The 26,476-nt window shown below is 43.8% G+C and overlaps 1 protein-coding gene across 5 annotated transcripts in view; it reads left to right on the plus strand.

Moving 5' to 3' along the window:
• The first annotated feature begins 1,441 nt into the window (after positions 1-1,441).
• Crcp (CGRP receptor component) overlaps positions 1,442-26,476 on the plus strand; it is a 40,005-nt gene continuing 14,970 nt past the window's right edge. Inside the window, exons 1-5 of one of the 5 annotated variants that reach the window (XM_046454608.2) lie at positions 1,560-1,676; positions 9,608-9,644; positions 11,810-11,908; positions 12,495-12,574; positions 18,933-19,027. In XM_046454608.2, coding sequence (XP_046310564.1) covers positions 19,005-19,027 — 23 coding nt within the window. In that variant the 5' untranslated portion in view covers positions 1,560-1,676; positions 9,608-9,644; positions 11,810-11,908; positions 12,495-12,574; positions 18,933-19,004. Of the gene's footprint in view, positions 1,677-1,784; positions 2,090-9,607; positions 9,645-11,809; positions 11,909-12,494; positions 12,575-13,557; positions 13,577-18,932; positions 19,028-26,476 lie in introns of those variants that run through there. The other 4 variants (XM_046454606.2, XM_046454607.2, XM_058582682.1 and 1 more) reach the window with 4 other exon arrangements.

The following is a 26,476-nucleotide window of genomic DNA, read 5'->3' on the forward strand; positions in this document are numbered from 1 at the left end:
TGGAATCATTCCAGATGTGGTCCTGTTATGTTAGCTTCCTTCCCTTAGGGTCATGTCTTGAGGGTCATCTGTGCAGTAGCATTTGACAGTACTTCATCCTTTTTTATTGATGAATAGTGTTCCACTGTATGAATCTGGAACATTTTGTTTATCCTATCATCAGACACTACTTATGTTGTTCAGATCACCTGGGGTTCAATTTCTCTGGGACAAATTCCGGCTGAGTGACCTTGGGTAAATCAGTCTTTCCAAGCCTGCCTCGATTGCTCCAATTACAAAATATGCATAGTTGTGGATCTACTCATAGCATGTCATGATCGTCCTGCGACAGTATCAGCACCTGTGAGCAACCTGTGGCGTGCCCAGCACCCTGTAAGGGTCACCCTGCGGCTTACAGCCCGGGGCCGAGGCCAGAGGATCACAAGAAGGGCAGATGGTGGGCTGCCAGGGGCAAGGCCCTGGGCTGCACCCCAGCTCTGTGAACGGTCCTCTCAGAGGAACAGGTACTAAGTACTGGCAAAGGTCGGGACAGGAAAGCCTGAAAAGCCCCCTGACGGCCTGGACTCATCCTTCGGAGACCGCTGGCGCCGCCTCACTTCCCAAGGGGAAAATTCCAAACACACAAAAAGTAGTGAGATGAGGACACTAGCCTCCACCCGACTCTCCCTATCCCTAGTCATTTGTTTTCTATGCCCTTTTTTTTGGTGGGGAGGTTTGAACCAGGGCTTAACCACTGCGCCACACCCGCTGCAGGGTCTTGCCGAGTCGCGATCCTCCTGCCTCAGCCTCCTGAGCTTCTGGAACTCCAGGCGTGTGCCACCGCGCTGGCTTGCCAATTTTACATAGTTTTATTTAAGGCATTGTATTTTCCACGTGCGATACGGCGATTACAGCGCGCCATGGTATTTTCTTTCCCCCCAGTGCACATGCGGCACATTCAAGTATGGAGAATACCAATTGCCCCGGAATTCGCTACAGATCTGGGCCCTCCCATGTTTCAGCGTGTGTAACTGAGCTACCCCTGGATCGCGCTGCTTCCTCGACTGCAGGAGATTTCTTTAACATTTAACCCAACTAACAAGCAGAAAAGCGCAGTGCACTGCCCACTCTCCCGCCCCGGGCTCCCGGCTTCCCCACGCCGCACAGCGCCACGAGCCCAGCCTCTTTCCTGGGAAGGGTCCCGGGGCTGCTACGGCTCGCACGGGGCCGGCTTGTCAGAGCTCTAATGAAACCTGGACCGCGCATACAAGGCCCAGCCACGGACGGGGCAGGACTCTGGCTGGGCGAAAGGCAGAGTCCACCCGAATCGCTGGGGCGCGCGCTCCCGACGGCTCTGACGCGCAGTAGTGCGGACGGCGTGCGGCGCGCGCCCCCGACGTGCAGCGCGAGGTCCGGCTCGGCGCAGCGCTGCCCTCCCGGCGTGCACCTCGCGCTCCCGGCGTGCACCGCGCGCTCCCGCCGTGCACCGCGTCCCTCCGGGCCTGCATTGCGGCGCGCGGAGCCCGCGGCCCCTCATCGCAGAAGCGGCAGCGCGGCAAGCGGCCGCCGTCGTGAGGCCGGACAACATGGAAGTGTAAGCCGCCCTGGGACCCTGGCGGAGTGGGCAGCGCGGCGGGGCGGGGCGGCAAGCCCCGGACTCCTTGGCGGTCGGGCCGCGGGCCCGCGACGCGTTCCAGGTGCGCGGGCCTCCTGCTGCGTGCGCAGGTGAACCGCGAGTCTCAGACCGTCCCCGGCGCGGGCGTCAGTCCCAGGGCCCGATGGGGGGACCCGAGCCGCGCCTGCAGCCCCTGCTTTTTTCTTTTGACACTGTGTTCGTGCAACTCGAAGAGAAAGTTTCCCGAACCAACACTTGTCCGGCTGCAATATTCTGACGTCATCTATTCTCTTACTGAAAGTATCGACCCATCAAAGTTTTTAACCCACTTATGAGGTCTAAACTGTGACTTGAAAGACACCCGTAGTCTCCTTTCTGCAGATTCCTCAGATCCGGGGACACTCAACATGGCACATAAATGGCGCAGAATTTGCTGGGGAATTATAATTGCACGTCCTCCCATAGTCTTTAAATCATCTTTGGGTTACTTACACAGTAAGTGCTAGTAAATGCTATGGCAGTAGTTGTATTGCATAGGGAATAATGACAAAAGTGTGCACAAGGTCAGTATGGACACTTTTTTTGCTAATATTTTTGGTCTGCACTTGGTTAAATCCAAGGATTCAGAACCTGCAGATCAGGAGGGCTGACTGTATAATACACTAGTCTGAAGTTGTCATTATTATTTCTCCCTCTTCTAGAACATTTTCTGGCAGCATACAAATTTGCTCTAATTTGTCCAACTTAAAAAAATCTCTTGTCCCCACATTCATATCTACCTGTAGCTCTGTTTCTGCTTCCCATCTGTTTTCTGCTTGGGTTTTGAAGATTAACTCAGGGGTGCTTTATCACTGAGCTACATCCCCAGCCCTTTTTTTTTTTTTTTTTAGTGTTTGAGATAGGGTGTTGCTAAGATGCCGAGTGGGCTTCAAACTTGCTATCCTCCTGCCTCAGTGTCCTGAATCACTGGGATTACAGGTGTGTGCCACTGCACCCGCCTACAACGAAATTTCTTAAAGTGTTGTTTATCCCCTTATTCTGTCCACCATTCTGTTGGACTTTGTTTCTGTCTACTAAAATGGCTTCTGTGAAGATGGTCTGAGCACTTCATCTTGTCAAATCCAAAGATTCTTTTTTCTGGCATCAACTGTCTTGATCACTCAGCAGTTGATAGACAAACTAGAAACTCTATGACGTGCACTCCTGGACTTCCTTGTGCATTGGACTACTTCTCAGCATCTTTTCCTGTCTCTTCCCTTGCTCTGTGTCTAAATGTTGAGATATCTTAGGGCTTAGTCCTGGAACCCCTCTCTTCATATTTGCTCTGTCATTTTACTCATCCATATGCTAATGGTTCCCCAAAGTGTATTTCTGGCTTTTATCATCTGCCGGATTGCTTAGATTTAATTAATAAATAAATAAATAAATCTTCCTCTTTCCTCACTCCTAACAGCCAATTTGTTATTTATACCTTAGAATGCAATTTGAATTTAGAATACATTTTGAATGCAATTCCTTTCCACCTTCTCCACCCAGCCTTGGAGTCCATCTTCGGTGGTCTGGGTTAGCACTGGCCTTTTTGGCTTTCACCCTTGCCACCCTTTCCATTTTATTCTCCACACAACAACCAAAGTGATCTTAAACTTTAGCTGGACCAGGTCACCTCCTGCGTAAAACCCTTCAGTGGCCTTCCATTGCACTTAGAGGAATATACATCTCTTGCTGCCTTAACCCAGCCTTATCTCTTGCCACCCTCCCTTCCTCCACCACACACACACACATGCTTACTGCTTAATAGGTAGTTCCTGTGCCCTTCCGAGCTCTTTCCTGCCTCAGATCTTCGTGTTGCTCTTCTTTCTGACTGGTATACTTTTTCTCCTGCCCTTTGTCTTATTCAGGTTGAATGTCCCTTTTCAAGGTTACCCGCCCTATTTCTTCAGTCCAAAATAAGTCTTCTTTTTTGTCTCATAGCTGCTCGGTTCACTTTTCCCTTAAATAATTGTAAGTGGTAATAATAGAAGGTTGTTTACTTCCCTAGTCCATAAGGGCTGGGACTGGTATCTGTTCACCTAGTGCTTAGCACTGCATCCGCCACAGAGTAGGCATTCAGAAAATGTGTGTTGAATATAGAAATATAACAGTGTTAGTTTAATAAATATAAATTAACTGGCTAGCGTCCTGACTGGTGGGCATATAGATTTTCTGATTTTCCTAAGTGAAACAGATGAAGTTAGTGGTTTTTACTCCTATAGCAACCTAACAACTTCTCCCAAGAAGTTATTGGCTTATTGAAACCATTCAAGAAATTTTCAGCTATCAACTTATAGAAAGTGAAGTCTGCTGGGGTAGATAATGTGGTTTGGTAGTGGAAGGATCAAGAGGCCTCACTTCTAGTTCTGTGTGGCCTCAAGCATGAGGTGTGACCTCTGGCAGTTTGGTCTCCAGCATCTTCAGTAGAATCCTGAGACTCTGAGGGCACTCCAGGGACCTGAAGTGAGGAGGCACAGGGGAAAAACTTATCCTGAGGTTTTTCTTTTTTCTTCAGTTATGATGTAAATACCCACTGAGTAAATAACACACATACATATTTCAGAAGTTTCTTAAACATGTATGTTTATTTATTTTTAAATTTTTGTTTTTGGGTACCAGGGATTGAACTCAGGGGCACTTGACCACTGAGCCACACACAACCCCAGCCCTATTTTATATTTTATTAAAGACAGGGTCTCATTGAGTTGTTTAGTGCCTCGCTAAATTGCTGAGGCTGGCTCTGAACCTGCGATCCTCCTGCCTTCACTTCCTGAGCTGCTGGGATTACAGGCATGCACCATTGCACCAGGCCTAAACATGTATATTTATTTGACCAAATGATAATTTAAAAATTTCTTGACCAGGCAGGGTTGGGGGTATAGCTCAGTAGCTCAGTGGTACATCACTTGCCTGGCATGAGGCCCTGGGTTTAATCTCCAGCTCTGCCAAAAAATTAAACTTCTTGATCATTGTTAGGAAATAATGTCTCAGGTAAAAGGACATAAAGTAGTCACAGCAAGTTTAGCAGCTCTATGAGCAAACAACTTTTTTTTTTTTTTTGTACCAGGGATTGAACCTAGGGATACTTAACCACTGAGCCACATCCCTAACCCCTTTTTAAAAAATATTTTGTTTAGAGACAAGGCCTTGCTGAGTTGTTGAGGGCCTGGTTAAGTTGCTGAGACTAGCTTTTAACTCATGATCCTTCTGCCTCAGCCTCCTGAGTTACTGAGATTATAGGCATGTGCCACCATGCCCAGTATGAGCAAACAGCTTCTTGACCATTGTTTGGAAGTGATGGCCTCAGGTAAAAGAACAAAAAATAGTCATAGCAAGATTAAGAACTGTTCTTTGTGAGGCATTTACTGTTAAGCTAATTTTGTCTGGTTCTTTGGAATCATGTGTGTACCTGGAAAGCTCTTTGTTTCCTCTTGAACTTAGTGCACAGAGTAAAGAAAGTGGATACTGTTGTCATTTGTGTCATTTTTTGAGGATTTTTTCAGGATTTCTTCCACTTTATAGCTAAAAATACTGAGGGTCGAAAGTTAGTATGTAGGTAGTGATTTAGTAACAGGCCTGGAAAGAGGAGGCTTGCTGGTTGATTTCAGAGATGTTGCTACAGCTGACTTCTGATTTTGAAGCCTGTGTAGCTTTCTTGTACCAAAGCTTAACTTTTGAAAACATGAATTGATAGCATAGGTTGAGCATGGAAATTGAGCAATTCTGTTCGTCATTGCATTCGTAAGTTAACTGTGTGGCAATTAGTAGACGCTGTTTGTGTGGGCTTTTGTTTGTGTGCTTTTAAGGAAAATCTGTCAATAGATCATTTTGTACTGTTTATTTAGAATTTGGTTTTCCACAGTAGTTGTTCACATTCGTTAAATTGACTCAGCAAGTTAAATAGATTTTACAGGTCAAATTTCAAATAATCAGTTTCAGCCCAGTAAGTCATTATGTAAGGAAACTGTAGCTAGGAGTATAAATTCAGTCTTTAAAATTCATTTGGAATATTTAAGCACCAATAAATCAGTACTAAGTTTTACAGAAGAATTTCATACTTCTGCGTGGGTGGGCAGTTTCTCTAGTCTGAGCGCATGTGAATGTGTTCATGACATCAGGTTTTGGCTTCGGAGAGAAGTGCCTGCTCTGCAGGGATCAACATTTTATAAGTGTGTAGTTGACAACATGCCAGAGGACGGATTTTTTGTAGCTCTCAAAGGCATTGAATAGAAGTGTATTTTATATCGTCAATTATAAATTATAGCGGTGACTTTTTTTAACCTTATGAATTCTTTATTTTACATGTCCATTTTCCTCAACTTTTTAGGTTGAAACATTTCAGACCTAAGGAATAGTTGCAAAAGTAGCACTCAAATACCTTTATACCCTTTACCTAGAGTTACTTGTAAACATTAAAAAAATTTTTTTTGATCGTAGGTGGACACAATACTTTTATTTGTTCATTTTTTATGTGCTGCTGGGGATTGAACCCAGTGCCTTATGCATGCTAGGCAAATACTCTACCACTGAGCCACAACCCCAGCCCACTTGATGTGATGTTTGCTGTATTTCGTTTGTACATGCACAAGCTGTCTTTCCATTCAGTGCATTCATACCCACATCCTCCCCCCACCCCGCGCGCACGCGCACACACACACACACACACACACACAGTTTACTGTATCACCTAAGAGTTGTAGCCCTCATGTTATCCCACCTCTTACTGAAAAGGGGCATTATCTCATGTAACACAGAACCATTGCCACACCCAGGAAACTGAAGCACTGATGTAATTACTATTATTAAAATAGTGCATATTCACATTTCTTCTCTTAGCCAATAATGTCATTTTAGCTGAGGTTTTTTTCCTCTGCTTCAGGATCCAGTTAAGAATTGTGCATTGCATTTAGTTGGCATGATTCTTTCATTTTCCTTACAACAGTTTTCTTAGGCTTTGTCTGCAACATTGGCCTTGTGACAGTGATGTTGATATTTGAAGAATCTAGGCTGCTGTTTTGAAGAATGTTCCTCAGTTTGGAGTTGTCTGATTAAATTCTCATGATTAGATTCAAATTAAACTTTTTTTTTTTTTGGCAGAGTTGCTTTAAGGCATGTGTCTCAGTGCATCACATCCTTATTATTGGTGCTGTTAAATTGTATAACTTGATTAAGTTGATATCTGTCTGATCTCATATCTTGTTCCCAACAACCTGTCACTTAACTCCTTGAAGTTAAAAACTTACTTTAAAGGAGTTTCCTAGTGTATATAGCTTATTTAGACCTCCATAAAAGACAGATATTGTATTCATTGGCCTTTTTTGGGACTGGGTGGGGGAATAATGGGGACTGTACCAGACTTTGTTGATGTTAAGCAGTGTTCTACCATTAAAGTACCAACCAGCCCTCACCCGCATTTTACTGAATAAAGGAAGGCCTAGTATATATTGGCATATACTCATATAAATGGGTAAAAAATTATTTATATGAAAGAACATCAATGAATGCATTAGCTTCTGCCAGCAAGAGTGTACAAGATGCAGTTCTTGTTTAAACATCTGTTCTTCTCGTAGTTTAAACATAGATTCATTAAAATGTATGTTAAGGGACTGGGGGGTAGCTCATTGGTAGAACAGTTGCTTAGTATGCATGAGGCCCTGGGTTCAGTCTCTGCACTGCAAAAAATTAAATGTATATGAAAGAGAATTTCCCTTCTCTTCCTATATCCTAGAAAAGGCAGCTTATATTCTTTGGATTCTTGCACTAATTATTGACTGAGTAGTGGGGCAGTAACTTGGAAAGGCCTAGGATGAATCTATCAGGGAATGGAATATTCTCCATGATAGAGGGACAGGGTTTGTTTTGGAAATGAAGTTGTAATAACAGCACCTGGGATGGATCCATTGGCTCTGAAGAAAATTGACATTTGTACTTTTCCCCCATTCTACTGTTCCTAAAAGGAATGTCTTAGTGCCTTGACATCATAGGTACAAAATGCTCCTTTGAGAATATGGGGAGTTGTAACTCAGTTTCTGGCAAAGATTGAAGGGAGCCTTATGATGGATTTCCTGATTAAGTAGACACTGTTTGGTTTATCATGTTCAATTTTAAATGAACCATATCACATAATACTGTTGTCCTTCCTGGATTGGGTTCTTTTTAAAAATAATATTGCATGTGACCTGAGTCCAGTGTGATTATTGGGCAAAGCAGTACATTTGTGAAATGGTAGCCATTTGTTGAATTACTGCTAGTATTTGAGTAAGCTTTGTGTGCTGATGACCTTGGGTCATGGTAAGTCCCCTTGATAAGCTTCTGCCAGCTTTGCTGTATTTGTTGACTGGGGGAATCACCCATCTGTTTGCCTCACTTTTAAAGTTTTATCATTGCCATTTTCATCGTCTAGCTCCACTCCTATTTTAAGAATATATAGTATTCCCTGTTGCCCATTATGTCAGATCCAGACTACCCAATGTGAATTTCTGGATTCTGATTATTGGTTTCCATTCATCTAATCCAGTCTCATTTTTCACTATTCTGTAGTTATCTTCCAGTTTTAGTTAGACTTCTTACTGTGTGACCTGGAGCTGATTACTTAATCTCTGAGTCTCAGCTTCATTATTTATAAAGTAGAGATCATACTAATAGCTCCTGTGTCACAGGAATTTTAGTGAGAATAAGGGTGATTATCTTTTAATAATAAAAGGGGCTAGGGTTATAGCTCAGTGGTAGAGCACTTGCCTAGCATGTGGCACTGGGTTCAATTCTCAGCACTGCATATAAATAAATAAAGGTCCATTGACAACTAAAAAAATATTAATAGCCTTTATTTATAGAGATCTTAGTAAGTACCAAGAACTGTACTAAGTTTCTCGTTAGCAGTTTTATGAGGTAGGAAGAGGTGGTAGTGGTAATGGCTAAAGTCATAGTAATGATAATAATAGCATTTATGGAGCTTACTGTTTTCAGATACTCTTCCTGTTTCAGTTTAATCCTGTGTACACTTGTATTTTATAGATAGGAAACTTAAGCATAACTATAAAATAACTCCCAAATTCACTTAGCTAGTGCATGATGAAGTTTGGTTTAGAATCCAGGCTGCCCTTCCAGATTTGGAATTATCCCCATTTCTTGTTTTAGAGGGATATACTTAGAAATTGATGCACTAAAACTTACACACCTTATACGTGGCAGGGCTGGGTTATGTACCCAAATATGTCTGACTTCAAAATTGTGTTCTGGATTGGCATACTGCACTGGCTCTAGGGTTCTGAAAGTAAATACTTTCTGATGTGATATTGTAGGGTACATCAGTTATAATTTGACATGTCACATTGCTGTGTTCAGTCATACATGAAAGATGATAGTTTGCACTGTTTGGTTCTCAGGTGCAACAGGCTTTTAACGACTGCCCCATGTAGAGACTCTTGAGTTGACAGAGGATGAACACATTAACGTTTTGTGGATGTCTCACAGGATTCCTGGCCATTGCTGGAATTCCTGGTGGATGTTAGGTAGGACACTGTATCAGGTAGATCATTTCTGTTGGCCAATGGGAAGGGGCCCTGGGTTCAGAAGGGAGCGGCACTTGGTTTCTCCAGGCATCTCTGGCACCCACACTGTCACTGTTCCTTGAACCCTCTGTCCTCTATGGTCTTGCCCTCCTGTTCTTCCTGTAGTTCATTTCTCCATGCTGTCCGACCGCCTTCACTTCCCAAGTGCTGAACTCCAGCCTACGTGGATTTGGAATAAGTGTCGTGTTTTAGTCACCTGCCTGCTGATGGGTGTGTGATATGCTGTGTCTATAAAAAGGAGAGTCTGCTCTGAAATTGTCTTCAGCCTGATAAGACGTGTAGGACTTAGGACGTTTCTCAGTTTTAGGTTCCTGAACTAGATGACTAGCTCTTGATAACAGAATTATTTTACAAGAAGAACGCTCAGGAAGGCTGTGAGCCTGGACTGATGATGGCTTCTTTTCTTTTGCAGGAAGGATGCAAGCTCTGCACTGCTCAGTAACTATGAGGTAAATAGCTCTACAGTGGGTCCTTCTCTTTCCTTCCTCATTGCTTGCCCTTCGATGTAAGGATTATTGATTAGAAATCATTGAATTCATTTGGATTTTCTGCTCTAAAACAGGACAATTGGCACTATCTGGTGGACCTTGAAGTACGCTAAGCTTGTTACTTTGGGGAGTCTGGTAAACTTTGGTTTATAATAGGTCCCTTTCCCTAAGTCCCAGAGATTGTAGGTCATCTTTTGGGATGCCCTCAAGGAACAGAAGCATTTGTTTTAGAGCCATTTCTGAGTGCCCACACAAGTTTCTTAGTAAAACATTTATACCTTTCTTTTTTTAAATGTATTGGGGATTAAGCTCAGGGATACTTGACCACTGAGCCATACCCCAGCCCTAGTTTTTGTATTTTATTTAGAGATAAGAGTTTGACGGAGTTGCTTAACTCCTTGCCATTGCTGAGGCTGACTTTTTTTTAGTTATAAGTGGACGTAACACCTTTATTTTATTTTTATGTGGTGCTGAGGATTGAACCCAGTGCCTCACGCATGCTAGGCAAGTGCTCTACCTCTGAGCCACAACCCCATCCCCACTGAGGCTGGCTTTGAACTCGGATCCTCCTGTCTTAGCCTCTTGAACCACTGGGATTACAGGTGTGCGCCACTGTGCCTGGTTTATGCCTTTTCTTAATTATCATCCTTGACTTATAACATGCTTATGTTACTTTGATCTTTAATAGTCACAAAGGTATTAACGTCCTCATTTTGAAAGTAAGAGTTCAGTCAACTCACCATTATGAATAATTTAATAAGGGATTAACAGGTTTTTAATTTTGGGGGCTTGAGGGTAGAGCTATTGGTGAAAGACAGGAAAGGGAAATATAATGGTATTTTCACCTGCCTCCTGCTTTGCCTGGATCTTGTTTGGTACTAGCAAAACCATTTGATGGGTTAGTGCCAGGTGTAGAATGAGCCACGTCAGTTTTCTACACATCCCATCAAAGGCCAGACTTGTGGAGATGTGGAGGAAACCTGGGTCTCTGGCTTATGCTTGATGTGTATGCAGAATAAATGCAGTTGGGCATGCTGGTCTTAAAGGTTAACCCTTGCATGACTGCTGCTTGTGATAGGAATGCAGTGGGGTGAGGCCAAGCCATTGGCTCTCAGGAATCTCCATGTCCAGCTTGGATTTGGTGTGGTGTTTGGGGGGAACACAGCGTTCATTGAGTCTTGTGCCACTCTTTCTGAAAGGACTAGTTGGTAGGAAGGGTTTGCGTTGCACCCAGTTATGGTCTCTGAGCCTCTGTTGCCCTCACCTTTCTGGTGGAATCTCAAACAGGAAAGACAGACCACCCACCCCCATTCCAATACTAAGGCAGATATTTTTTCTTTGTGGGGAAAGTTTACTATTTAACATCTACAGCATTTTTAGATTTTTATTTATTTAGGCGTGCTGGGACTGCACCCAGGGCCTCATATAAGCTAGGCAACTCCCTGTCACTGAACTACACTCTCAGCCCATCCATTTTTTTTAAAGAACTATCACTTGCCTCAGAATTTTTTCTTTTTTTCTTTCTCTTGTTTTGGGACCAGGGATTGAACCCAGGGCCTTGCACATGCTAGACAAGTGCCCTACCATTGAGCTACTTCGCCAACAATTTTTTTCTTATAGAAAGAAATTATACTAAATATATGTATTAGGCAGACTCCTTTTAAAAAAATATTTATTTTAGGAACATTTACTTTGGAATAGTGAATATGGCTTTGAGATCAAAATCAGTAATGTAGTATATATTGATAGGAAACATTTGAAATATTTTAATTAAACTAATGAATGTATTCAGTGTAGATAAAAGAACGCTTAAAATTGTCACCGTGGGCTGGGGTTGTAGCTCAATGATTGAGCACTTGCTTTGCATGCATGAGGCACTGGGGTTCAATCTTTGGCATCACATAAAAAAAAAATAAATAAAAACAAAGATATTGTGTCCATCTACAACTAAAAAAAATGTTTAAAAAAAAAAGTCACCTGCTTCTGGGATGCATTTGCTCTAAACCAAGAGTTGAGAGGCTGGTTTATGGGAAGTAAGGAGGTATTAGACTTTTTATTTCCCCTTGAAACCTTGTAGTAGGTACGTTTCTCAGATTTACAGGAATCTTTTGTGTGTCTCTTGCTAGGTGTTCCAGTTACTAACTGATCTGAAAGAGCAGCGCAAAGAAAGCGGGAAGAACAAGCACAGCTCTGGGCAGCAGAACCTGAACACCATCACCTACGAGGTGAGCCCGGCTGCTAAAGCCCGCCTAAGCCACCGCTGGGAGGCGGTGTACTCTGCTGATGGCTGGCTTCTTCCCTGATTGGAGTGGGTTGGCAGTAACCTAGGTTCTGTTGTTTAGAGAGGGAGTGGAGTGGAAGACTGCGTTCACTTGTAAACATGTTGTACCTTTGGGGCTTTCCCCCTGAACCTTCCTCAGATTCAGCGGTTCCCTGGGAGTAGGCTCAATGAAAGCCATCATTTATAGTTACTCCGTGTTTCAGGGAAAGGATGCAGATGAAAAGTGACCAAAGGGCTGGGGAGGCAGTTTTGTGGTAGTGTGGGAGGCCATCCTCGCACGTGATTTGAGTTACCTCGCTGGCTGGGTGAGAGGCGCTTAGACACAGCTGTGTTAGAGCCTTCTCCACCCTTTCCCATGTCCGAGGGCTTGTCCGTGCAGAGGCATGCCTGGCCACTGCCCTGAAGACCCAATCATCGCCTCTGACCTTGGGATGCCACCCCCCTTAACCTTCACTGGATGGGAATTTCCCTTGAATTTTTCGTTCCTCAATAAAAGCCCACTCCCTGGCGTGTTCTCTCTCTTTCGCTAGTCTCTTCTGTAAACCTCACCACCGCATTAGGTGGCTGGAGACGGGAGCTAGGAGAAGCCATCTCAGAGCTGGTATTAAAGGTAATGAGAGTCTTGTCTCTTAAAACTCCCTAGCAATTACTTATGAATCGAACCTTCTTTCATGAAGCCAGCGCTGGTCGCGTGGCAGATGGTAGAGCATATACCTAGCATGTATGAGGCCCTGGGTTTGATTCCCAACACTGCATTTAAAAAAATCTCTTATTTAGCCAGGCACCATGGCATATGCCTGAAATTGTAGCTACTTGGGAGGCTGAAGCAGACGGATTGCAAGTTTGAGGCTAGCCAGGACATCTTATGGAGATTGTATCTCAAAATGGTAAATTTAAAAGGGTTGGGGATGTAGCTCAGTGGTAAAACACCACTGGTTCAATTTGCAGTACTGGAGGAAAAAAAATAGCCAAGAAAAGAAGAAAATGGGAGCAAAGTCCAGGATATATACCAGACACAAAATTTCCATTGTCTTCTCCCTTGGTATCAGGACATGACTCTCCAGAAATCATTATGTGGCAATGTGCACAGAATATTGCCAACCAGGGAAGCTCTGGCGAACCTTGAAATCCAAAGTTGTTGCAAGCAACCAACTTCCACCCTAAAGCTGAGAGACTAGACCAACCTCTGTCCTAAGTCACATAGTTAAAGAGTATCCACGGTGCAAACCTAGTCTGGTGGTACACGCCTGTAATTCTAGCAACTTGGGAGGCTGGGGCAAGAGGATCACAGGTTGAGGTCAGCCTCAGCAACTTAGTGAGAAACACTGTAGCTCAGTAGTAGAACTCCCCTGGATTCATTCCCCAACAAAACACACACACACACACAATTGTCCACTGTGAACCACGGGCCCAGGCAAGGGTACTCCCATTAGGTATAGCATTCCAAGGACCTCAAGATTACCTTCTGGAAGCCCAGGACAAAGGCCAGAACAGAACTTTTCTTTTTTCTTTTCTTTTCTTTCTTTCTTTCTTTATTTGTAGGTGAGCACACAATATCTTTATTTATTTTTATGTGGTACTGAGGATCGAACCTAGAGCTCACACATGCGAGGTAAGCACTTTACCACTGAGCTATAGTCCCAACCCCAGGCCAGAGCTTTTCTTTGGGCAATGCTAGCTTCTTTATACGCACAAGAAGTGATATATTTTATTGCAGAACGCTTAGTGCTGAGGGCATAAAGAAGAAAGCAGAAGCCGCTCATCACATGCTGGCTGGCTGCAGGTTTGCCTTGTTCTCTCCAACCTGTGCTTTGTCCAAAAAGAATCTTTCTTGTCTTTTCATTCTATTTCCTTTCAATTCTGATTTTCTTTTCTTTCTGTTTCCTTACAATTCTGATTTTTGCCCCTGTAGAGAATTTGGTTTTAATTGTCTTTATTTCATCTTTCCAAAGACATTACTGAGTTTTATTCAAGTTGTCCTAATGATTTTCAGGGAAAATAGAGGACTTGGCACTCCCCTCCTCACCCTCCTCACCCTCCTCCTGCGGGTTGTACAAAACTCCATCCCTCCTGTGTTTGTTCATGTTCTCTTTCATCACATAGTCCTCTATTTCTTAGAAGGTAGTGTTTGTTAGTTTTTTGACCACATTTCAAACCATTCAGTGTTCCTGCTCTGTATACTTAGATTAGTTGAAACTTGCTGCCACTCTCTTTTTCCTTAAGTTCTTATGTAAGAAAGTTATGGTAGTAAATGTCTCGAGGCTTGTGATACTTGATAATATTTATTTCTAGTGTTTTTGTTTTGTTTTGTTTTGTTTTTTTGCACTGGGGATTGAACCCAGTGCTTAACTACTGAGCCTGAGACATATCCCCAGCCCTTTTTTATATTTTATTTAGGGACAGGTCTTGCTGAGGCTGGCTTTGAACTTGCGTTCCTGCTGCCTCAGCCTCCAGATCCCTTGGGATTATAGCACGCACCACCATGCCTGGCTTATTTCTGGTGTTTTTAATTTGAACAACAACTTGTCTGAATATGAAGTTCTCGGGTTTTATTGGTGATCAGAGAAAAAGTTCAAAATGTCCTGAGTTTAGTTGCAAGGGTTGGAGGATGGAGTGGAGTAGAGGTGGAGGCTCATCAGTGGTAATTTAGGGCCAGCACACTCCTGAAAGGATGCTGAAACCTGAGCTCTGACGCCTTCCCCACCCCTGGCCCACCACATGCTGTTTGCAGTGCCCTCCATCCAGAAGCGGCAGATTTTCCCAGCTCTTCCTCGCCTCTCTCATTTGCAGCCAGTGTAATATTAATGCAAACAGCTATGCTTCCCTATTTTTGTCATAAGAAATATTCTTGTGGCTGGTATACATTGGTCAGTGATGGAGCTCTTGCTTAGCACAAAGACTACCCCAGCCCTACAACAAAAAAACAATAGAATAAATGCTCTGATCTGCTGGATATTTCTTAACTGCTAACTAGTTCTGCTGCTGGTAGTTGTGGGAACTTGTCCCAAGACCTGGTTTGTTTTTTTTTTTTTTTTTAGGGGCTAGCATTTATAATAGCTCAGTAAGCCCTTTTATTTTAGAGCTTCCTGGGTCTCTCTAGAGTTTTGGTTTAACATAGGTATTATATTAGGCAAGAATCTAAGACTGATGTGATTTTTACAATTTTTGAGAGATTCTTTGACACTTAAGGCTACTATTTGTTTTTAGGTTTGAAATTCCTCTCAAATTATGTCAAAGTGGGGTTTCCTCTTCCAAAAAAAAAAAAAAAAAAAACTTTTTATTTTAAAATTATTTTGCAGTAGAGTTACAAAGATAGTATTGGAAGTTCCCATAGACTTTTCCTCCTAGTTTTCTCTAACATTTAACATCTTAACATAACTAGAGTACTATTATCAAAACTAAGCAGTTAACATTGGTATATACTATTAAACTAAGGATTTTATTTTTATCTCCGGAGTTTTTCCACTACTATCCTTTTTATGTTCCAGGGTCTAATTCAGAATACCATTTTGTATCGGTAAGATGACCACAATTTAATTACAAGGATGGAGAATGGAGAAGGGCAGAGACAAGGAAATTCGTCAGTTAACAGCTGTGGGGATTCCAGTTCACATTCCTGAACAAGTGTTGAAACATGTACTCAAATCCCATCCTAGCCACACAGGGCCCTGGGCCCTGTGTAAGTTTGCAATTCCTGGGCTCCTAACCCCAACCAGTCCAGCAGCATTGGCTCTCCTTGGGCTGCCCTCCTGTTCCAGAGCTTCCTGATTTGATGCTCTGCCTTTCTTATTTTGCAGCCAATCTAGGTTCACTGTAAACATCTTAGGCTTTCCTTCCCTAAATTTGTGTCCTAAAAATACTCTTGGCTGTAGGTCTAGTGGACGTGTTTTCTACTTTTGTCTGCTTTGCTGCTGGTAGTTGTGGAGATGTGTCCCAGAAAACAGCGCCTTTTTTTGCCTGGCATCTGCAACAGCTCAGTAAGCCCTGCTTTTTCAGAGAACTTCAGTCTCAAGAGTTCTCACTCAACAGTATTTAGTTAATATGTCTTATTAATATTCTCCAATCTTAGTTCTTTTTTTATTTTCCGTGACCCTGACGCTTCTGAACAATAATGGTCAGGTATTCTGTAGAATGTTCCTTGATTGGACTGATGTTGTTTCCTGACTAAACTGAGCTTATAGGGTTATCACCGCATTATGTTCACCTTTTAGGTAGGAGATAGGTCAAATTGTATTATTTTTAGATTTTGATCTTTATCTTAAAGTAAGGAAAAAAATGATAAGTTGGCATCTTGGACATATTCTTCTGGCCTTTGTGGGGAGAAATAGTCAAGAGGAACAACAGGGGAAGATGAATGTAGTTAGAAGACTATTAAATAGTGTAGGAGACAGGCTGTATTTGCTTGAACTGGGGATGGAGCACTAGAGAGGCAGAAAAGGAGATAAATTTCCGAGATGTTTCACAGGTGAAATTACAGAGGTTATGGCTCTTGAAGGAAGAACCCTGCAGAGATGACGTGCCCTTCTCCTTGTGAGACTTTGGGGTGCCTGGCACAATGTGATTTTACCGATGATGTTGACACTGATCACTTGGTGAAGATGGTGTTGGCCTGGTTTCTGCACGGTAAAGTGATTTTCTCTCCATTTCCTTATTCTCTTAGGAAAGAGTCCCTGTCTCGTGCCTTCAGGGGAAAGGGGATTAAGCATCCCCTCTTGAAGGGGAGCATCAAAGAATTGGGATGTGTTAGAACCAGCACAGCATTAGCAGGTGTTTGGAGAATTGCTCTGAGGTGTGCAGATGTCCACCTGACCCTTAACTTTAGACAGTTAACTTAGTATTCATCAAGGGGTCTTTCCTGCAGTGATTATCAACTGAGGTACAATTGCCTAATGGTGATTTTTTTCCCCCCTCCTTTTTTCTATAAGAAAAGTTGTCTGTTATTTATTCAATTGCATATATCCTGTGATAGTGGGGAATACATATTTGGTCTTCATCTCTATTTCTAAACAACTCAAAATCCTCGGACTCTCTGAAGATTATTTTTGTATGCTAATGAGTTGACTGATATCTGTGTCCTCTAGGTGGCTTAAGAATGGGGCTGATCACCAGGAACCCCAAGGCAGGATTGGGGGCTGAGACCTTCAGCCTACACTGGCTCTGGGGAAGAGAGAAGAGCTGAAGGGTAGTTGATCCCCAGTGGCCTGTGTGTTCATCAGTTATGCCTATGTAGTGAAGCGTCATAAAAACCCAGAAGGATAGGATTTGGAGGTTCCAAAAGCCGACTGCAGCTTCCTGGAGGGGAGTGCCATAGAGAGCTCCCTGCCCCTCCTCTTGTGCCTTCCTCTGTGCAATTTTTCATCTCTTATCTTTTATCCTTTATAATAAACTAAACATTAAGTGTTTCCTGGGTTCTGTAAGCCAATCCAGCAAATTAATGGAACCCAAGGAGGGTTGTGGCAACCTGAATTTCTAGCCAGACTGTTAGAGGCACAGGTAAAACAACCCTGGGCTTATGAAGGGGAGAGCAGGGAAAAGGCAAGGGCTGCTGAAAACCACAGGGAGCCTTACCTGATTGCCGCAGTCTGGCTAGGCACAATTCAGGAGCCACTTGTCAAAAGAAACGAACTTTATTTTTAGAACACACACACCAAACCACACAGCTCCTCAGGAAAAACCTTCAGAGCCCAACTGCCATCACTGGCTTCCCACAAGCCTCTCAACCTCCCCCACTCCTCCTGCTCTTGAGGCTGATTGGCTGGGTCGCGTGGGCAGAGCCAAAAAAAGTCCCCCAGTGAGCAGCTCCGTGGTCTGAAAGGGCGGGGAAACAGCCCAATGAGCATCACCACAGAGGAGCCAATCAGTTGGCAGCTAGAAGTTTGCTGGGGCCACTGTGAGCCAATCATCAGCTGGCAGCTGGAAGTTTGCTGGCAGCTGGAAGTTTGCTGGGGCCCCTTCGGCTGTGGCTCTCAACACCTGATAAGCACCTGGAGGCTCTCTATGTCCAGCCAAGGTCACATTCTTGGCAGAAAAGCTGTTTCAGGGTCTTGTCACATTCTATCACGTGGCATGGACCTTCCCTTATCTCAGCCCCCAATCACCTTGGCAACTAAAACATCAAGACCCTCACAAAGAAAGCTTGCTGAGGGCCTTTCAAAGGGGGGCAGGAAACTGAGGCAAAAGCAGGGGGAGTCAGTTTTCTTAAAGTCCCCGACTCTGAGCACCACACCATCCTCTCCTGGAGACAGGCAGGTGGTCAGTCCAGGCAGCTAGTGTGCTATCAGTCAAAAGTAAGGAGATGGGCCTGGGCAGAGTTCCCTGGAAACTGCTCTGACCCCCGGCAACACTGGAAGGCAGAAGGCCTTCTGTCCCTCTCCTCTCTGAGAGGACCCGCTCTCTCCCTTCTAACAGACTCAGGCCTGTTACCCTGGAAAGCAACAGCTGAGCAGTCTGGGGTTTGGAGAGCCAGCCTGCAGGGTCGAGCCCTCAGTCTGAGGCCCGAGGCTCCCTCCAGTAGGCAGCATCAGAATGTTGGATTGGGGGACACCCAGTGGTGTTCACTGCTGATGTAGCCTTGCGTACTTGGTAGCAGGAAAAACCATATGTACCCTGGACGTTTACAAGGAATTGAGTTTGTTTTTTCCTGTACAATCCATAGAGTCTTATGGTGATTTTATTCTTCGGGTTCCCTCTTTTAAAAACTTTTTTTTTTTTTTTGGTCTGAAATATGGTAACATAATTGTCAGATTGAGTTTTTGTTTCTCTTTTTAAAAATGGAATGAATTTTCTTCTAAAATTTTGTTGATTTCTCCTGTTCAACTTCACACTCCCCCTTCCTATTATATGAAGATTGGTTTTTCTGAAGACATTTATTTATAGAGGATTCTTAAAACAAAATTTCAGAATACTAATTTTTAGCTATTGCTCCCTTTTTCTCAGTAGGTTTCTTTGTTTTTTGTTTTTTGTTGTAGACGCTAAAATACATATCAAAAACACCGTGCAGACACCAGAGTCCTGAAATTGTCAGAGAATTTCTTACAGCAATGAAAAGCCACAAGTTGACCAAGTAAGTGAAGATCAGCCGAGTGGACGAGAGGGACACGTGGTGAAAGTGAAGGCTTCCCAGGGCTGCCCTTACTACTGTGTGGCTACGACGCCCTGGGATAAAACAGCTAAGAGGTGTACAAGTGCTTCGGGAGCAAGGACAGAACCTCATGTTTGTCTCAAAGTCCTTCTTGGGGTCCCAGTTCACATGGCCTAACCCTCTACCTCCTCCGAGTGATCAGGCCAGATTGGATTGAAAGGTTCACAGTAAGGTCATTTGATACTTGGGTTGGTATGAGGCAAAAGTGCCTATAATGTTCTCTCTGCTCTTGCTGTGTCCAGTTACTTTTGGTCTTTCAGCTTATAAAAATTAACATCACTATAAATCGAGTTTACATGAGAAAAAAACTACCTAAGTTTTCTACACCACCCCAGCACTAGTTTTTATCAGTTAAGACTGGGAGGGCTTAACACAGGTATCTCCCGTCTTCAAGGGATTGTCTGTCAGGTAAGGCTCCCTGTGATCTTCAGGGGTCTTCCTGCTCCTCTGCTTACCCATTCATGGCTGACTAGCATATGGGTGGGGCCTTTAAGGACGTCAGTCTCTAAATTCTTTTAGGGTATTTGGGCCTGATTCAGACTGACTGCCTCCTGCTGGGAGAGAGTGAAGTTGGGGGAGGGCCATGGGCAGTCCAGGGTTCCATGTGGGGGTGGGCGGGTGATTGGACAGGGATCCTGCTAGGACAACAATAAGAAAGCAGAAAAGCATTGTTTTCTGCAGACAGCACAGAAGCAATCAGTTTTACCATCCAGTCCCTGGAAACCGAGAAGATAGTAACTCACTGAAGCTTATGGTGGGGTCCAAAATATCATTAATTTTAATACTAGTGCTGATGAATTCCAGTAGCTTTTGTTGTATCATTCAGGGTAATGGATGATTTTCTTTTGGAGGGACAGTGTAGTGTTATTTCTGGCACACAGTTGCTATACAACCAGTAAACTAAGAACGCTCCTCACCTGACCTCTCTCCTTGAAAAGAACTCTGAAGACAAACATCTTGCATGTGTGTGTATGTGTTATATATATTTTATTTTTCACTATGGTAAAATATACATAATACCACTTTAAGTATAATATTGATAAGTATTATATAGCCAATATCTAGAACTTTCTCGTCTTCTGAAACTGAAATTCTGTGTATCTTAAACAGCTCCCCATTTGCTCCTTCCCTGTCCCTGGCAACCTTCATTCTTCTATTTTTGTGAATTTGACTCCTTCGTATAAGTAGAATCATATAGTATTTGTCTTTTTTTAAAAAAATATGAGTATTGTTTAATCTCCCTTATTTTTTCACCATTTTAACTGTTTTTAGGTGGGTGTTAGGGGTAGTAAATGTATTCACACTGTACAGTTTTCACTGCCATCTATCCACAGAACAGTTTCCATCTTTCAAAGCCAGAGTTCTACCTGTTTAAACAGGACCCCTGCCCTCCTAGCCCCTGGCAGCTGTCACTTTGCATCTGTCTCTGCACCTGAGGACCCCTGAGTCCCTCCAGGGAGTGCGTGTGTGCAGTGTTTGTCCTTGTGCCTGGCTTGTTCAGCTTAGTGTCTTCAAGGGTGTCGTGTTGCTGCTTGTGTGGACACTTTTTTTTTTTCTTCAAGGCTGAATGATATTCCATGTTATATATAAACCATATCTTGTTTATTCAACATCCAGTATGTATACTTGTATACATCAACTTCTGTCTATTGTAAATAATGCTCTTAGAAACATGGGTATACAGTTAGCTCCTTAAGATCCTGCTTTCAATCCAGGTGCAGTGGCATTCACCTGTAATCTCAAAGTTCAAAGCCAGCCTCAGCAAGTTATTGAATTCCTAAGGAACTTAGCGAGACCCTACATAAATACAAAAAAGGGGCTGGGGCTGGGGCTCAGTTGTTAAGTACCCCTGGGTTCAATCCCCAGTACCAAAAAAAGATAACCCCATATTTATTTATTTGTTGGTACTAAGGATTGAGCCCAGCAGTGCTTTACCACTGAGCTGTGCCCTCGGTCCTATCTATCTATCTATCTATCTATCTATTTATTTATTTGAGGCAGGGTCTTCCTAAGTTGCTGAGCGTCTTGCTAAGTCATGATCCTCCTGCTTCAGCCTCCCACGTGGCTAGGATTACAGGCACCCAACTCTTTTTTTTTTTTTTGAGAGAGAGAGAATGAATTTTTAATATTTATTTTTTAGTTTTTGGCGGACACAACATCTTTGTTTGTATGTGGTGCTGAGGATCGAACGCGGGCCGCACGCATGCCAGGCAAGCGCGCTACCACTTGAGCCACATCCCCAGCCCCCCAACTCATTTTTTTAAAAAATGTTTTTAGTTATACATGGACACGATATCTTTATTTTTATGTGGCGCTGAGGATCGAACCCAGTGCTTCACATGTGCGAGAATGAGTCACATCTTCCTGGTTGGGATAATTTTAAGTAGTGTCCTGGGCATTTAAAATATTATATTTAAGTAGTTGAGTCTCTGACTTCTGTTAAGCCTCTGGTCGATGTTATTCTTCCTGTTGGAGTGAGCAGTCAGCCCACTTAGGCTCAGACCTCAGGCCAATCTACCTTCCAAGGGCAAGGATTGCCACATCTGCTCAGTTTCTGAAGTCTGGGCTGTTTTGGGTCTTATTTTGCATGACGGTTTGATTTGCTCAGTGGCAGTGTGTTTTCTCTGCTGGTGTGGTTGTCATTGGGGCTGCCCTTGGGGTGCAGCAGGGAGAGAGCAAAGAAAGGGAAACGGGGCACTTTGCACCTGAAGGTCTCTTCCTGCTGCTGTTTCTCTGCTGGGGAGTTGCCCTTGAGTTAGGAAATTCATCTGGATTTTCACACCGGATTTCTCTTGAAGTTTTCTTAACTACTTGTGAGCCACCCTAGGTCCAAGGACCTAAGAGGAGTGTGGGTAAGAAATTCATTTCCATACTCTCCCCAGTTGTTCTTTATCTGTTGTTTCCCTCAATCCACCTGCTTTGGCTTGCTTTACAGAGTCCTCAGGCTATTGCTTTTATATTCTGTCCAGAGATTTTCACTGTAATCAGTGGAGAGACAGGCCTTAGTGGGCTTATATCATCTTGTCTACAAATTTTTTTTGTCAGTACTGGAGATTGAACCCAGGGCCTTGCATATATATGCTAGGTAAGCACTTCACCATTGACCCACATCTCCAGCCATTTTTTTTCCGTTGCCCCCCCATCCCTACCCCTCCTTTCCCTTTCCACAGGGTCTTGCTTAAATTGCCCAGACTGACCTTGAACTCAAGATCCTCCTGTCTCAGTCTCCTGAATAGCTGGGATTGCTGGCATGCACCACAGAACAGCACTCACTTTGTAGTAGAAGTCTTTTTTTTACACAATAGAAATCTTTTTTTTTTTTTTTTTTAAATATTTATTTATTTATTTTTCGGTGGACATAACATCTTTGTTTGTATGTGGTGCTGAGGATCGAACCCGGGCTGCACGCATGCCAGGCGAGCGCGCTACCACTTGAGCCACATCCCCAGCCCCCACAATAGAAATCTTAATGGTTGATTTTTAAGGGTTTTTTGTTGTTGTTGTTTTTTCTCAGCTAATTGTCTGGCTGTGTTTAGCTTCCTAATCTTCCATCTTTTTCACTAAATATGGATGTGGCTACGGTTCAAGAAAGCTGCAGATAGAAATAACCCTGAAAAGTGATCCTTGACTGCAATCTGCGTAAGTTTGGAGGATTAATTTTAGCTCTGTTTTCCATTTGAACCCCAAACTGAGGATTTATAAAGTCCTTTGTGGCCTTTTAATCTCTGCCTTTTATTAAATTGGTCCTATAGGGCTCAGGATGGTTTCAGTGGTAGAGTACTTGCCTAACATGCCCTGGGTTCAATCCCTAGCATTGCAAATAATAATAACACAACAATAATAAATAATAAATTGGCCCTCTGACTACTAGAGCAGAAGCTGCAATCAGGGTTGCACAATACAGGAGAGGGAGCCAGCAGACTTTTTTCTTCATGGCTAGGTCCTGGCTCCTGGCTGAGGCTGGCTTTGAACTTGTGATCCTCCTGCCTCAGGGGATTATAGGCAGTGGCACACCAGCTTGTTTATGCCTTGTAAAAGATAGATAGAAAAAGTGGCAGTCGTCTTTTGACAGATGCCTTTGTCCTACAACCAAGAGGTCAAAGTGGCCTTTAAAAATGGTGAGGAGCCCTCAGACATCTTAAAATAGATACCATCAATCCTGGGCACAGTGGCACATGCCTATAATCCCAGCGGAGTGGGAGGCTGAGGCAGGAAGATGACAAATTTGGAACCAGCCTCAGCAGTTTAGCAAGGCCCTAAGCAACTTAGCAAGACTTTGTCTTTAAATTAAATATAAAAAGCTATGGGGATGTGACCCAGTGGTTAAGTACTCCTGGATTCAATCCCTGGTACCAAAAAAAAAAAAAGAGATACAGTCAGTCATGTTTGCCTTGGGAGTGGGTGAGAGGGAAGAGTTGGAGACATCTGGTCTCCAGTCTTCAAGCCTGGGTGTTTGGCTCTTCACCCATATGAGGAGTACAGAGGGCTGTTGGTCTGTCGGGTCACCCAGGGACATGTCCAGCTCAGAGGGTCTGAGTGGAGATGTGCTGTCAGCACGGAGGTGTGGCTCTCTTCATGTACCTTGAAGACATTGGATTTTGGGGGCACGAACTATAGTAGCTGTTGAGATTGTGAGGTGTGGGTGAGGAACTTGGGGGGAGGGTCAGAAGGTGCAGGGTGCATTGTGGGATGACAGAGACAAGCAAGAGAAGAGGAACCCAGGGAGAGGGAGAACTGGGGAAGAGTGGCGCTGTGGGATCCTGGGGAGAGACTGGTCAGCAGAGTCAAACGGCACAGTCAGAATAGACTGGAGATAACTGAGTGAACTGAGAAGGCTATAGAGATGGTGGGAGAGTTTCTTCTGAGCCTGTAGCATGCAGGTCTGTGGTTTTACTCCAGCAGTGCACGGCTTTGTGGTATGGGACAGGAATTTCCTTGGTTGGCCCAGAGTTGGGGGTCTTTCAGAGTGTGGCACTGAGCTTTTCCAGGAGTTCAGAGCCTGGCAGAATAAGGACAGTTGGAACTGCGTTCTGCTGCTTTGGCTGATTAGGAGAGGAGATACTCTTTTGTTCCGCTATACCTTTTTTCTGTTCCTATTCTTTTTTTTTTTTTTTTTTTTTAAATCCATACTGTTGTGTGGTTGCAAAACAAGAAATTCAGAAAAGCCACCATAGTTTTGTTTTGCACAAGGGCTCAGATTCCATCTCACCTGGGCCTTCAGCACTGCCTCTGGTCTTCTCTCGGGGCCTCACCTCACCAGATTCTCTGCAGCATCTGGTCCATGTTGTCCTTCACTCCCAGCCCTCCCGGGGTCGCTTCACTTGTGCTTCCCTAGAGGTGGTCCAGAAAGCAGTCACACCTTTCAGAGCCCCTCTCCATGTTCCTGTGATCTTGGTGGAGCACCAGCCCACAGTCATTCTTCAGTCCCTACAACCCAGTTGTCAACACCACTGATACCAGTGAACTGCTTACACAGACCGCCAGTGACCTCTTTGGGCAAATTCAGTGACTTCTTCACTATTAACCTCCTTACTTCCCTGCAGCACTTAACATTGCTGGTGATCCCTCTGTCTTGATATGTCCTCTCTGGGCTTCCCTGACACCACCCCAGGTTGTCTTCTCTCCTGGCCCTGAAGTGGAGGTGTTCTGTGCTGCTCTGCCCTGGGTCTTCATCTGCTCCACAGTTGGTTTTGGGTCACAGTGTGGTTTCACTTATTAACTTTCTTTGCATGTCTAGATCTGGTCTTTTTTTTTAGTTAATTCTAGACCAGATTTGATAAACTCTTTGACAGACACTTATTCATAATAGTCATTAAACTTCTGCAAACGCAGTTTTAAATAATTTTTTTTCCCAAGCATTGAGGCTAACCTCGACTCTCCTGCTTCCTTTACCCTGCCTCATCCTCACTCTTGCTAGGCAGGTGGCAGATCTGGATGATTCTTCCTGAGGGTGACCAGGAGCATTTTGTGTGTCAGGTTCTCACTGCCATTCCTCCTGCTGCTGCTGCAGGGTTCACAACCTCACCTTCTCACCTGGGAGTCTTCCAGTGGTTTCTGCATTTGTCCTGGAACTGCTGCCAGCACCAGCCAGAGTGCGGTGTTCCTTTCCTTTTTGCCGCTCAGTTCTACAAAGTAGCGTCCAGCCTCAGTCTCGTACATTCCTAGCAGCCTAAAACTCTGAAAACTTTTACTGTTCTGGGTATTCACCTTTGTTCTTGCTCTTCCATCTCTTTAGCCTAGAAAATCCTTCAGGGCCCCGTGCAAAGGTCATCTGTTTTGTGAGGTCCCCTTTTTGAGTCTACAGTCAGTAAGGGATTAAGAGGAGGAGAGCAGGCTACAGCTGCCTTAGGAATGGCCACCATTTACAGAAGCACTGTTGTGGGACGGCCTCTTGATGAACACTTTCCCATGTTGTCACATTTCTGCGAGAGTCAGAGGTCCGGAGCTTGAGCTTTGGTGCAGAGCCCAGCTCTTCCTGTACTAGCTGTGTAGCTGTGGACAGGTTATTTCCTGTCTCGGCCTCAGTTGAGTCCAAGGGTTAAATGTGATAACCACGTGGAAACAAGCAATAGACGGTTGCTGCTGACACACTCAGTAGGAGATTATCAGCCCTCATGACCCTCTCCTAAGTGCTAAGCTCTGTTACCAACCCTGTTTCACCCGTGGTGGACTGGAAACAGGACACTGAGTGACTTGCACTGCTTCTCCCAGCACGTAGCTGCAGGAGTGACGACTTGTCTTCTCACTCACAGTGTGTCTGAGTGCAGTGAACCTTGCCAAACTGAATCGCAAGATGGGTCTGAATCTCCAGAGTTGGAGAGGGGGAACTTTAGAAATTATTCCTGCACAGGGGTGGCAATTAAAGTCCCCTTTCTTTTGAAGCCCTTTCACCTTTTCAACCCCACCAGCAGTAGCTGTGTGTGCCTTTGTGACAGAAGAGACATGTTCTCTTTCACCCTTTTCTGAAATTTTTATTTTGGAAATTTTCATATAATATAACCTCTTTATAATTTTGTGTATTAATTTCTGTCCCTTTATAGTACGTTTTTTGTTGTTGTTGTTGTTGTTGTTATTGTGTTTTTTTCCTAAGATAGCAGATCAAATCTTAGTAACATTTTGTCTTATTCTCAAAAAGATATTTTCAACCATCTCTAAGTAATGACCAACCAATGTATTTGTTTATTTTCTTTAAATTGGATTAAGAAAGTACTATTTTCTTCACGTTTTCTAGATGAAGCTTACTATGTCAAATGTGGTTTTTAAAACCATACCTTTCCTGTCACTCCATTTCTTGCCCTCCCTTCTCTCTGCCTTTTAGGGCCCTGGAACACACCTATGCTGCACTTTCCTGTACCCTTCTCTCATTTTACA

The sequence above is a fragment of the Marmota monax genome, unplaced genomic scaffold, assembly GCF_021218885.2.
Source record: "Marmota monax isolate L192 unplaced genomic scaffold, Marmota_monax_Labrador192_F-V1.1 WCK01_AAM20220418_F8-fsc00086, whole genome shotgun sequence".
In the NCBI taxonomy this organism is placed as follows: Eukaryota; Metazoa; Chordata; class Mammalia; order Rodentia; family Sciuridae; genus Marmota; species Marmota monax.